This window comes from Erpetoichthys calabaricus, chromosome 6, assembly GCF_900747795.2.
Source record: "Erpetoichthys calabaricus chromosome 6, fErpCal1.3, whole genome shotgun sequence".
NCBI classification, from domain to species: domain Eukaryota; kingdom Metazoa; phylum Chordata; class Cladistia; order Polypteriformes; family Polypteridae; genus Erpetoichthys; species Erpetoichthys calabaricus.
Genome location: NC_041399.2, coordinates 189,552,768 through 189,565,729, shown reverse-complemented (window position 1 = coordinate 189,565,729; position 12,962 = coordinate 189,552,768). Strand labels below are relative to the sequence as shown.

The window sequence follows — 12,962 nt, the reverse complement described above, 5'->3', positions numbered from 1 at the left end:
TGTTACATGGACTATTTTCAAAAGGGTATGTTTCTGTTATTATACCTTAAGCTCAGTGTTTTATAAAATCTGACATATGTGTCTGCTTCCTCTCTTTTTATTCTACTGCAGCAAACTTTACTGCTGCTAACTTATTCGGAGATTTTATATTCCACCCATTGTTCTAATTAGAAATGCTTTGGTCTGTGATTAACTTCAGATTTTGGTTGTATTTGGTACACTGTATGAAGGGAACTTGTCTTTTCGCATGACCTTTGGAGGTCAGGGCAAGGGTTTTATAAGGATAGCTTTCAAATTTTTGTCTTCTGGAATGCATACTGCACTTTTCTAGGATTCCTTATTTCTCCATTTTTATTAATTTATTCCCTTTTGTTATTTGTCTTGCATTTGATATAAGCTTTCAATTATTGTATTGATTTTCTGCCTACAATAATTATAATTAATGCTGAAATGTTGTAACCCCTTTTACTGTGGACACACGCTAGAACAGGGGTGGGCAAAGTCATTCCTGGAGGGCCGGAGTGGCCGCGGGTTTTTGTTCCAACCCAGTTGCTTAATTAGAAAACAATCCTCGCCAATAATTACATTTCATGGCTTGTTAGTGCTTTAACTCTGCTATGTCAGGTCATTCTCGTATCTTTTTTTTTTCCATTCAGGATATCATCCAAATACTTTGAAGTGTAAAACGGATGGGTAATTCTCAAACCTTCACTTTTTTCTCTTCTCTTTCCTTCCAAGTATTTAATTAAACCAAATAGTGCATGATAAATACACACAGGTATAAAGGGTAACACACAAAATGGATAACTGCTGGTTTCTTTTGTCATTTGCATCTTATTGCTAATAAGGAGCAATTAAAAACAGAGAATACAGCTGTTTAAGACTTAAATAAGCAATAAGGGTTCAAAATCTTAACGAGGGAGATAACTAAAATGAAGCAGAAGTGTTTCTAGAGCAATAAGTGCTTCTTATTAAGCAATTGGGTTGGAACAAAAACCTGCAGCCACTGCGGCCCTCCAGGAATGACTTTGCCCACCCCTGCGCTAGAACATAGCCTCTGAGGTCTGTGGTTAGGAAATTCCTGTTTGCTGAATATTCTTTATTAGTTAGGCTTTAAATTGATGTAATACACATTAAGTTAAGCTGCCTAGCTGCTTAGGTTTTATTATGAAACACAAGCTAAGTATGGTTCTTAGCCCCCTGAGGTTTCATTATAGAGCACAAACTAGTTAAACAGCTTTAACCTCAGAAGTTACAGATAAAAAGTGACTACCAAAGTCGTATTACTTTCTAGGGTATATGAACCAAAGCTTTGCAAATGACGTTAAATCAAGCTAACTCAGGCTAATGGATTTATATCATAAAACTAAAATTGGTCTTTTAGATCCAAAGCAATAAATTGTAGTCATAGTCTAGACTCCTATTTCATGGGACTGGGTGAGTTAAAACTTAATATCTGTCTAAACTCAACGCCATGTAAAAACACTGAAACCATTCCCCTGAGAAAAAATCCAACCTGACTGTTTAAACTCAAATGAAATTAAACATAAGAGGCTATCAGAATTTAAACATAATTTATTGTCACATATGAAAGCAGCCTATATCTGCTCTTACAAAATCAGATACCGTACAGGTTTAAGGTATTTACACCAAAACTAGTATCTGTCATGTTTATTTAAAAATTTGTAATGAGGTCACATCAGCTGGGTTATTTAAAGTATATACTGTAGTTATTCTTGTTCAGTCTGTAATTTCTTATGAAAAAAGCTGAATTTTTCATTGATAAAGAGAGTCAATTTTACGAAATAATGCCATAGAATGTGTTACCTATTTAGAACATATAATGTAAATACAAATTTTACCAGGTTTTTATTGTTTCTTTGTTTCTGTGTTCACTTACCAATACACTGTTTGTAGTTATTTGGGTCAATAAAATATCCATCAATTGCTAATTAAAGAGTGTAGTCATGCATGATTTAAAAGTTGCATATTAAAAAAAAAACACCAGTCATAAGTATTTCAACAATTTAATGATGTGTTGAGCAAAACACATAAAGTAAGCAAATATTGTATTTAATAGTAAATCATTTTACTACAAGGAGTAAGATTACATGCACATAACTATTCCAATCTTATATACAGTGCTTAAATTGAACGGTAAAAATATAACTCAGGTGAAACCCTTATTTTAAAAAACAAATTCTTGTTAAGCCCTTAATGCAAAACTAGAATAAGATAAGATAAATTGCATATGTCCCGACTAACCCCAAAACAGGATGCATGGAAACACCTTATTCCACTTACGAGTTTGAATATGGTCTGCAACTTCACATTATCATAAAAGGCAGTGTGGTGCACTGATGTACTAAGAAGCTAATTCAGTCAAAAATATGGCTTGTGTAACAAGAAGTGCACACTTAACTGGTCCATTACCTGGTGCTCTTCTGCACATCTACCTAATGTGCACTACACAATGCAGTCTTAGTATGCATGATAAGAAGCATGGATACTTTTACAATGAGCTTAGAAGGTATCATCATTGATTTTTCTTGTTTGCATAATTTATTGAATGAGTTTGCTCTCCAGTTTAAATTAATAAATTAACCACAACAATCTTTTCCTACCACTTTTGCAAAGTTTATTTCATAATCTGTGTACAGTATAAATAATCTTGGGTCTATAATTACTCCCTTTCAAAATTGTAAGGAAAGCATGAATTGTGCTCCCTTTATGATCAATAGTGCATCATTAGTGTTGAGATGATAATAAGAATAGAATTAATCACACTTTATTCATTTCATGGAGCATGAAAATGGGACATAGAAAATAATTTTCATTAGAATAAGAGTTAATATTTGTAAACGTCTATGAATACATGCACCTTTAAAGTTATGGAACACATTCTTTAGAAATTCAGTGTAAATTAAAGCTATTTTAACATCAATAAACCTAAGTTTTCAAATAAATAAATAAATAAATAAGATGTAATTGTTACACAAGACAAAACATTATGTTTTTCTGAAGACTAGAATGCCATAATAATCATGGACATACAGATAATTTAATCATTACTATGATTAAATAGTTAAGAGCTAGCTATTTTGGGCAGGAGCTCATATCCTGTCGTATATAGCAAGGCAGGTGAAAAAAGCCTTTGTGAGGTCGACCTCACAATTGCAGCTGAATATTGCCAGGTTAGTGCTTTTTATGTTTCATACCATACAGAGTCACAATAATAATGCACATTAAGTAGACACACTTAATTTTCCACAGTATGTTAGCCTTCTTTGTGGCCATTCTGTTATCTTATTGTAGTGACAATCTTATGTACTATATGCCCCTAGTTAACTGCTCCTATTGCTAGTTACTCATAAAATGAAATATTCATAGTAATACAGGATTTTCTATAAACTCTTGTGACCAGGTTTAGAACTATATTTTAGTTGCCATTAATTAATCTAATAAACTTTTGAAATATAATTATAATCATTTTGGTTTTATGGCCAACGACACTTTTCAGTGTCTAGGCATGGGCGTCCCTGTGATTTTTACTGTTGCTATTCACATGAAATCATCACATTGACACTCTTCAAGATTATGGCGTGCATGAGGTTTGTCTATGAAACGATAATTGTGATTTCATATAGATTTAGTCTATGTGGCTTCCTTTAGCATTAGGCTTAACAGGAATATTCAAGAAGCATTCTTTTCAGAAAAAATAATAAATCACTACTAACTTGTCATACTGATTCCACCCACTTTATATTAGATCAAAAAAAAAAGTCTGTGAGAACAGTGAAACAAACAATGGAATAAAATGGAGAATGATACAAAGGTATTAATGAAAACATAATAGCTTTTTAGGGTCAAAAAGGTGTGTCAGCTTGGCTGTCTTTGGCCACCACTGGTACAATTCCATAACTGTTGACTTGCCATCCAATCCATTTACGTTGGATTTCTGATTGGACCTGCGGGTTAAAATGATAAATATATAAATACAGTTACAGTATAATGGTAACATTTAATTGTAAAATATAGTCTATATTTTATTTTTAATTGATCTTTCATAAGATAGGTATGAAGAAGAAGAAAAATAAGAAAGTAAATCAAGTGTCTGTTGTGATGTGAGATTTTTGCATATAAGTTGATAAATATTTTGCATGTCTTTATTTGTAACTTAGGCAAAGCAATATAATATTAGTGTTACGTTAGTGAGACGCATTCATGCTTACAACCCCTCCCACAAGGACTGAGTCTCTCTGAATTTTACGACAGGGTTGAGGGGGAAGTCCCTCAAACCAGTTTGGCAAGTGTTTCTCTGCTAAAGCCTCTCTCTCATTCCCCACACAAAGCCAGGCTGCCTAACTGCCAAGCTTTACCTCAACAAATGGTTTTGGAGGGTGGCAGGTGTGAAGATGTTCTATCCCCCCATTGGTCTGAAGTATGGCTGTTTGGAACTGGCTTGTATCAGAAGCCTTTAAGTACCATGACGTCCTATTGGCTCAAGGGGTTGGACAGAGAATCTATAAATTTGCTTGCTTAACCTCACTCTCACTCTTACCAAACTGATGCATGAACTGAAAAGGACAACACAATGAAGAGCACAGCTGGGCAGCCATATTGAGACAGGCAATGCGGCCTGTTCTAAAGAAAGCTGACCGCCAATGATGCCTTAACTAGAGACATTTTAAGTAACTAACAAGTCTGTGTCTGCCTGAAACTACACATCACCATTTAATCAGGTTGTATGGTTGCCAATATTCAAATGTACTTTGCATATTGTTATTACTTATGAATATTATCAGTAATACATTGTTTAAATTGTAATGTAACTCCTGCTTGTCTTTTACTACACCTAACTGCCTGAGGTTATAGATGTAGAAGGGAAGGTGGGGAGAAGTTATATACTATAATACCTTATAAACAGTGGTAAGTCTGTGAGATCTGAGGCATTCTGACAAAGGCTACATATTAATAATATAATAGGGCAAAGTAGAGTAAAATGTTACTCTACCAAGACAAAGAGTCTTTAACCATTTTATACTTTATCTCTTGAAATGAGATTGGATTGACCTAAAAAACATTAGGTAATCGGGTACAAAAATAAAAATATGTTTTTTTGTAATGGTCCTTGGATTTTTTGTTTTATTTTCAGTGACAGAGGTTAAAAAAATGAATAGTAGATAAACCCATAATCCAAATAGTGAGGTGGTACTACATTTACAAAACCAAAGGGCATGCAATATGGGTTCTTCTTCTAGCATGTATAGTGTCAGTAGATTGCTCCCATTTTCTCTGTGTGCACATGCTTTTCTCCAAGGAATTCCTCTTTCCATTCCAAGAAGTCTAAGTTAGGTTGATTGGTAAATGTAAATTGGTTGCATTGTATGTGTACTATGTAGTGGAGGTTCTCTAGGTTTGGAGACCTACATTGTGTTTCCTGTAAACATCTAAATTTGAGGTTAGATTTAATAAATATAAATGTAACAGATAGATTTTGTTTAAACTTTATTTATACATATTTTCCTAATTAATATATTACTAATTTCTGAAATGTGTAGACCCAGTTCGCTTCCCGGGTCCACCCTGCGTGGAGTTTGCATGTTCTCCCCGTGTCTGCGTGGGTTTCCTCCGGGCGCTCCGGTTTCCTCCCACAGTCCAAAGACATGCAGGTTAGGTGGATTGGTGATTCTAAATTGGCCCTAGTGTGTGCTTGGTGTGTGGGTGTGTTTGTGTGTGTCCTGCGGTGGGTTGGCACCCTGCCCGGGATTGGTTCCCCGCCTTGTGCCCTGTGTTGGCTGGGATTGGCTCCAGCAGACCCCCGTGACCCTGTGTTCGGATTCAGCGGGTTGGAAAATGGATGGATGGATGGATGGATGTATAACAATAATGAAATATATATATACACATATAGTATATTTATAATATAATCTCTATATATATTGGCTCAAGAAGAGTGAGCAGATGGTGCTCACGAGGTAGGGTCACTCCTGTTGAGCTCCCAGGGAACAGAAACAACCGTTCCAGGAGATCCCACAGATACCAACGGACAATGGCAGGAGAAGGGAGCAGTGATTGTGGTACTGCCTGCTGAATAAAGACGGATAGCGGTGGGGAAGACACGAGCCAGTGAGAAGAACGTTGACTGCACTTGTTAGTGAGTGTCTCTGCTGGCTAAGCAGACCCACTTAGGTAAAGAGCAGAAATGTGGTTTAGATGGAAACACCATGGCTCATGATTTGTTTTTAATGGACAGATCCTAAAAGTGATTTAACTCTGTTTTACCTGTGGATTATTTATGAATTATTTACTGATTTTAACCTCCACTTCATCACTCTTTTCACTATGAACCATTTATTAACCCATTTGAACTCAATTGAAAGACTGCACTGTTTGCACTCTGTTAATAAAGGCACAAATTCACTTTGCACCATACTTTTGCTGTGTTACGTGTCCTCATTAACCGGCTCATCTTGGTCATGACTATTGAAGGTCCTGTGATGTCAGCTGCAGGCAACACGGATGGTCACGCTGACTGTTTCAAAACATATGACATAAAGAAACTGTACTAAATCTGCATCAGTACTGCACTGGACATTACAGACATACCTTTCCTACTGTATATATGTTGATGTTTTGGTTGAATAAAATTCAGTGTTTTCCAAGGGTAAACATAATGTTAAGTAGGTTAATCCAATTCAGGATTTTTGGGGCCAGAGACTATCCCAGTGTCATTTTCAAAAGGCATGAAACACGCAAGACAGGGTGCGACTCCATTGCAGGGCCCACAATCACAGCAGCATAAGGTTCACTTGGAAACACCAATTGTCCTAACTAGCACATCTTTGGAGAAGTGGTAGCTTTTAAAACAATACAGATATGGAGAGAATGTGTGAACATTATAAAGACAACAACTAGGCATATGATTAAACAAAGAATGTTTTATATGTGAGGCAATCCTACTGTGTGCCATCGTGCTGCCTATTGAGAAATACATTACAAATAAAATAAGAGAGAAATTAATATTTTTTAAGAAAAAGTTATGACAGCTAAACTGGGTCTAATATATGGGACTATCCAGGGAAATATGGGATGACTGATCACCCTATACAATGTTCATTTGCAACACACAATAAATGCAGTATGTGATGTAATAGATTTTGGTTATTGAAGAGAAATATCTAACAAAATGTTGTAACTCATTATTGTTCATTTGTGATGTGTTGTCTGAGAAGTCATCAAGGTGATACATAATGTCATTTTGCATGCAGTTACGGTGATTCACAAGTGAGAACTCTAAAATGGACTACTTCACTATTGCTGAATTGTCTAGTGCAAATCTTTTACTGTCCACTAGATGGCTCAAAAGTGTAATTTCTGCACGCTGAATGTCAAGTACCACAGAATCTATTGTATCTAAAATGGCCTTACACTTATTCCATACGTATTTGTATGATATGCTTGATTATTATTATAGAACATAGGTTTATTTTCTTAATAAATTTTGCACCATACACTACTGGCACTAATATCCCATGTTAAAGCAGACTTACTTCTTGATTGAGAAAGCAGTACAGAACAGCCACTAAGAAACCCTGAAAAACAAAAGATGATAATTAGAGAATCACATTTTGTAAAATGGGTGCATCTATGAGTCAATTAATAATTTCTGACAATATTCTGTAAATGGTGGGTGAACAGGGATTGAGAATGTGATTTACTGCCTGTTCTTCTCGAAGGTTTCCTGATGCTTTTCAACCTTTTTGTTTCTTACATTTGTTTAAAATAAGTTGTCATTGCATGCAAGTTACATAACTCTGTACTCAGAGAGCAGAAATAAATTTGCACAATGACATGCCAAAACATATATTTAATTATAAATGCAGTTAAAATGTTCCGTATATATTCTGAACTGAAGAGTGGGTGTCATTTGTTGTAAACTTTATGTCCCATTTTTATTTTAATAGTAAGCCCCTGATAACACAGTAATAATTACACAAAAATTATATAGCCTAAGATTATTTTAAAAGCAATTTCAATATTTTCTATATTTTATGTATTTTTTTTTGATCGTCCAATAATTAAATAAATATCCCGTTTGTGGTTGGGCCACAAATGTACAGACACTTTTACTGTAGTTTTACATGACTGCATACATTCCCATCGCCCTGTAACACAAACTGTTGGATCAGAAAATTGAATTTTTGGTAGAGCATTTGTCTTATGACTCAAATTCTGATTCTTACAACTTATAGATAAGTTATATAATTATGATTTTACACATGTAGGAAAACATTCTCAAAAATATCAGTTAGATTCAGCAATTACATGTCATTCAGAAAGTACAAACAATATGAGCTAATCATAAATAATATTCTCCAACCTGATTAGTCCAGTTCAAGGCCATGTGGAGCTGCGGCCTATTTTGGTAGCATTGGGCACAAGGCAGGAACCAGTCTTAGACAGGATGCTTGTCCGTCACAGAGCACACAAAGGCCATTTTAGAATGCAAATCTTTGGAAACTTGTTAATGCAGTGTTATAATATCCTCCAGTTCATTGATTAGCTAACCCACTTAGTCCAGTTAAGAGTTGTAGAAGTCCAAAGCAAAGGCGGTCAAGACAAGAACCAATCCATGAGGGGATGCTACTCCACTGAAGAACATGCTCCCTTCCAAACCCACAGTTACTTATACTGGACCATTTTATGACTCCCAATTAAACTAACATTCATATTTTTTAAAACAATCAAAGAATCAGGAAGAATTTGCAAATTCGGTTTTCCTAATCACTGAATTTAAATTGTAACTCATAAAGAAACAGACATTTAATTTGTATGAAGATCCACTGAATTTTTAATGTACAGTAATGATTCATTTGTTAATAAAATAAAGAATTCCAAATTTAACTGGAGAAGAAATGAAAAAAATTGATTCCCATAAATAGCCACTGAATTCGGAATGCAGTAATGCATTACTGCTAATAATGCCTATAACATTAGTTCTTATACCCTGAAATCTATCTATATTACAAGTAGTGATGAGCGAACCCCAAAGAGTTTGCTTCCCTATGATTTTTGCGAAATCACGGAAATGTTCAATATGCATTGAAGTTAATGGGGAAGGAGGAACTGAATTAGTTTTGAGTTGATTTTAATGATGCAAATGGTTTATTTTGTGTTCCTGAGGGCTACGGAAGTGGCTACCGATTATGCTGGACTGATTATTGTGGTAAAACTGTGCCCTGAGGTAGCAGTGGTAACTACTTCCATCAAGAAGAATGAAACGCCTTGTGAATAGTAATAAATCTTTCATTATTATTATTGCACAGAGTCTTGTGTGTTTTCTGATGACGGGTGGAAAGAGGGGTTGGCTCCTTTAAGGCCTGTTTTGACTGTACTTACAACTTTAACGCCTGTTTTGACTGTATTTACAACTTATGGCTAACTATGCATGCACATTAGCCATGTGGCACTGTGAGCACATAGAGGTCAGTGTTATATACAGTATTTGGTGGCAGTACTCATAATATTCTTGTTATGGTCAGCTAATGCAACCCTCAAGTGATAATACTTGACGTTTTTTTTTTTTTTTTTTTGAATGTCTGTGGGGTGGAGGGTTGAATATCAACCAGGTCATGACATTGTGCATGCATAAAGCAGTTTGACAAATATCTTACAATTACGAATGCATGAAAGTTCTGCACATGGTTGCAAGAGCTTTGCGAAGTCACACATGCCTCACAAAGCATCATGGTGTGCTAGGAACAAAAATGTTTGTCTAAGCTGGCCACATGGTGAATTTCCAGGAAAATATACAGTGAACGAGGAACAAATAACTCTTTGGCAATTTTCACCCATAAAAACTAATTACAAGAATCCATTTTCTGATCCCATTTACAGCTGACAGAGGCAGCAATCCAAGATGATATATGTTCATCACAATGGGCAAAATAAACAACTTCAATTAAAACAAAATACAAATGTCTTTAAGATGAAAACCAGACACACAGTGACCTCCTTCAGATTTGCATCCCATCTCTTAGAAATGTGAAGCAGCAGTGCTAATCATTACAAATCCATGCCTTACTCATCGCACAAGTAGTGATATAGTAATCTTAACATGTTCTTGATTTGGGTATACATTTGTTTACAAACCTGAAAGGATCCCAGACAAAGTTCCATGAACAACCTTGCACTTTCACTCACATGCTGTGGTAGGAAATTAAAGACCATGTAGTGTGTTCCAAATAAGGGAATCAGAAGCAGTGTTGACTTTGCCAGACGCCTGCAAAACAAAGCAGAAGAAATTTTAAAACATTCTGTTTTTAATCTGGGCACTTAAAAATCTCTCTCTATATAAAATCCAACATCTGTCTGTCTGTATGTCTGTCAGCTTTTCATGAGAGAAATATTTAACGGATACAGATCGGGTTTTTTTCTATAATTTGTGTGAACATTCTGGTTGATTTTACGACTTCTCTCATCGTGCTAAGTATCATAGTTCACTTGCAATTCCCGATTTATTTGCGTGAATCCGAGAGAGATGCAGCGGGCCGAGGGAAGGGAGAAGCATGATGTCAATATTAAGGAGCTGGGAAGGCCCTCCTCGCTGTCCTGTTTCACTATTACGCGGGCAGAGCCAGCCATGGAGGATGGCTAGTTACATATAAAGTATCTAGTTACATATAAAGTATCCTGGCTTTAACATTTTTTTTTTCAAATTGTAGAAACCAAAAAGACAGTAATTAATTTTAATTAGAAAGCTAGAAGGCTGGATAGACTGTTTAAAAATCCAGAAAATAAGGTGTATCTAAATAACTTAAAATATTTTCCAAAAGCAATTGATTGGTATCATTACTTTTAAAATGTTTTATATATTGTAATGCAGGACCAAGCAGAGACCACAATTACTGGCAACTTTAGATTGTGTAGGGCAGGTGCAGGCCAGTAAGATGCCCAAATGGTTTTTGCAATGCCAATAGTGACACTACACCACTGGTTCCCTGAAGTAAATTTTTCCTGGAGTATAAATATGGATTGAAGGCACTGGGAGAAGACTGGGAACTTCAGGAGTCAGCCAAACCGTTGGATGGCAGCATGAAGACCTGTGACATTTACATTTACTCATTAAGTAGACACTTTTATCCAAAGAAACTTACAAAAGAGTTCAGTGTAATTGAGTAAACAGGTTCTGTTTTGAGAAAAATATTATAGGACAAGTTCACAAAATGGACCAACACAAATGAAAAGCTCTAAACCAATTACAACAACTACATAGCTACAAAGAACCTAGCATCAAAAACATTTTCAATGAGATATTCACAGAACAAGATCAGTGGTGTGGATGGAGGTTGGCAGCTGGTTTCATCATCTAGGAGCTAGAAATGAACAGATTTTGGATTGAGATTTAATACCACATACAGGTAGCATCACCAGATGTCATTCATTAGCAGAGCTGAGTGGGCAAGAAGGAGTGTAGGACCTCAAGCATCTCTCCATATACATAGGTGTTGAATCATTGACTACCCAATAGGTAAACATCAGTGATTTCAAATGAACACATGCTGCTATCAGGAGACATTGGAGTGAATTGAAAAGAGCAATGGTGTGCTGCAGTCTGTGTTGGTTGAACAAAAGATATGCTTCTACATTTTGAACCATTTGCAAAGGCTTGGCACTGCATACAGGTACCCCATCTGCAGTGGTCAAGACATGACAAAACCAATGTATCGACCAGTAGTTGATCTGTATAATCTGTCAGATATGGTCTGATATGCATTAATGAGAGAAAACTGTAATGTGGTCAGCAGAGGATAGCCAGCCATTGATCATCACTTCAAGGACATATACTGACATGGTCGGTGTTAGTTATAATAAGGTGAGCTTTATGCAGTCAGTTGCTTTGAATAGATGGGCTGTGAGGCTCCATTGATGACCCAACTCAATGTAATATATTTTTCCTATTTTTTCAGGTATTGCAATAACATTCTTTACTTTTTTAAAAAAACAGCAATAGGTGGTCAGAATCTTCTGTTCTGCTTGAAGTGGCAGGAACTGCTGCTATATCTGTCATATGCTTTGCTTTTGTCTACTGCTCTGGTTGAACTGTTCAAAAATGACTGACTCAGCATGTTTTTAAACCCTTCTGTTTTGTGAATTGGAGTTACAGCAACAATTTTCCAGAAATCAGATACCATATACCTGTATAGTAATTGCTAGAATATTTTTAGTAAACATTTATAAATGACTAGCCGACCCGCGGCGTAGTATACGCCGCATAATTATTTATTGATGGGTGAACACTTCCTGAAAGACACAGTTGTCCAAATGGGGTGGGTTTGAGGATACGACTGTGAGTGAATGAAAAGACGGAACTCTGGAGAGAGCAACATGCAATAGTCCGTGACTGAAAACTGGTTTTGGCAGATACAGGCATATCTTTTTGAAAGTTTGCCCCTGTACCTTATTAATTGTCATCGCAAAGGCTAATCTAGCAGGAAATTGTCTGCGTGTAAAAGTAACAGGCAAATTTGAATCTGATGGGGTCAGGGAAATCCGGGGAATAAGGACAGTTTGTGAGGTAGCAGCTGCGATAGTTTTACACTCCAGTACATTGCGGTGAACGCTGGTAACAGTCAGTCTGTGCCATTATAGAGACTTTTTGCTGGCATGAGGTTTCTGAGAAGAACCAATTTTAATTTTGAGTTTATGCGGAGGCATGCCAGTGGGAGTAAGACTGTTCAATGAAACTTGATCTGCAGGATCATCTGTGACGATGGAGTCAACGCTGGTGAAAGTTACTTCGTCGGTAGGGATAAGTTTCAGTACTTGTTCATTAAGGTGTAGCGAGTCTTCGTTGGTGACGCTTAATATACCTTGCGTACTGAGTTGTTCCAGAGTCACAGTTGAGAAGTCGATGTTGCCATATAGTTGTTGAATGGGATCAGAAATAAAAGGAAAAC

At 36.2% G+C, this 12,962-nt stretch overlaps 1 protein-coding gene across 1 annotated transcript in view; it reads right to left on the bottom strand.

Annotated features, from left to right (window-relative positions):
- Positions 1-3,124: 3,124 nt before the first annotated feature.
- The window catches only part of ghrhrl (growth hormone releasing hormone receptor, like), a 149,198-nt gene continuing 139,360 nt past the window's right edge, over positions 3,125-12,962 (bottom strand). The window contains exons 11-13 of the mRNA XM_051929382.1: positions 10,156-10,285; positions 7,554-7,595; positions 3,125-3,968 (exon numbers count right to left, since the gene is read on the bottom strand). Of these exons, the coding sequence (XP_051785342.1) occupies positions 3,867-3,968; positions 7,554-7,595; positions 10,156-10,285 (274 nt within the window). The 3' untranslated portion in view covers positions 3,125-3,866. The remainder of the gene's footprint in view (positions 3,969-7,553; positions 7,596-10,155; positions 10,286-12,962) is intronic.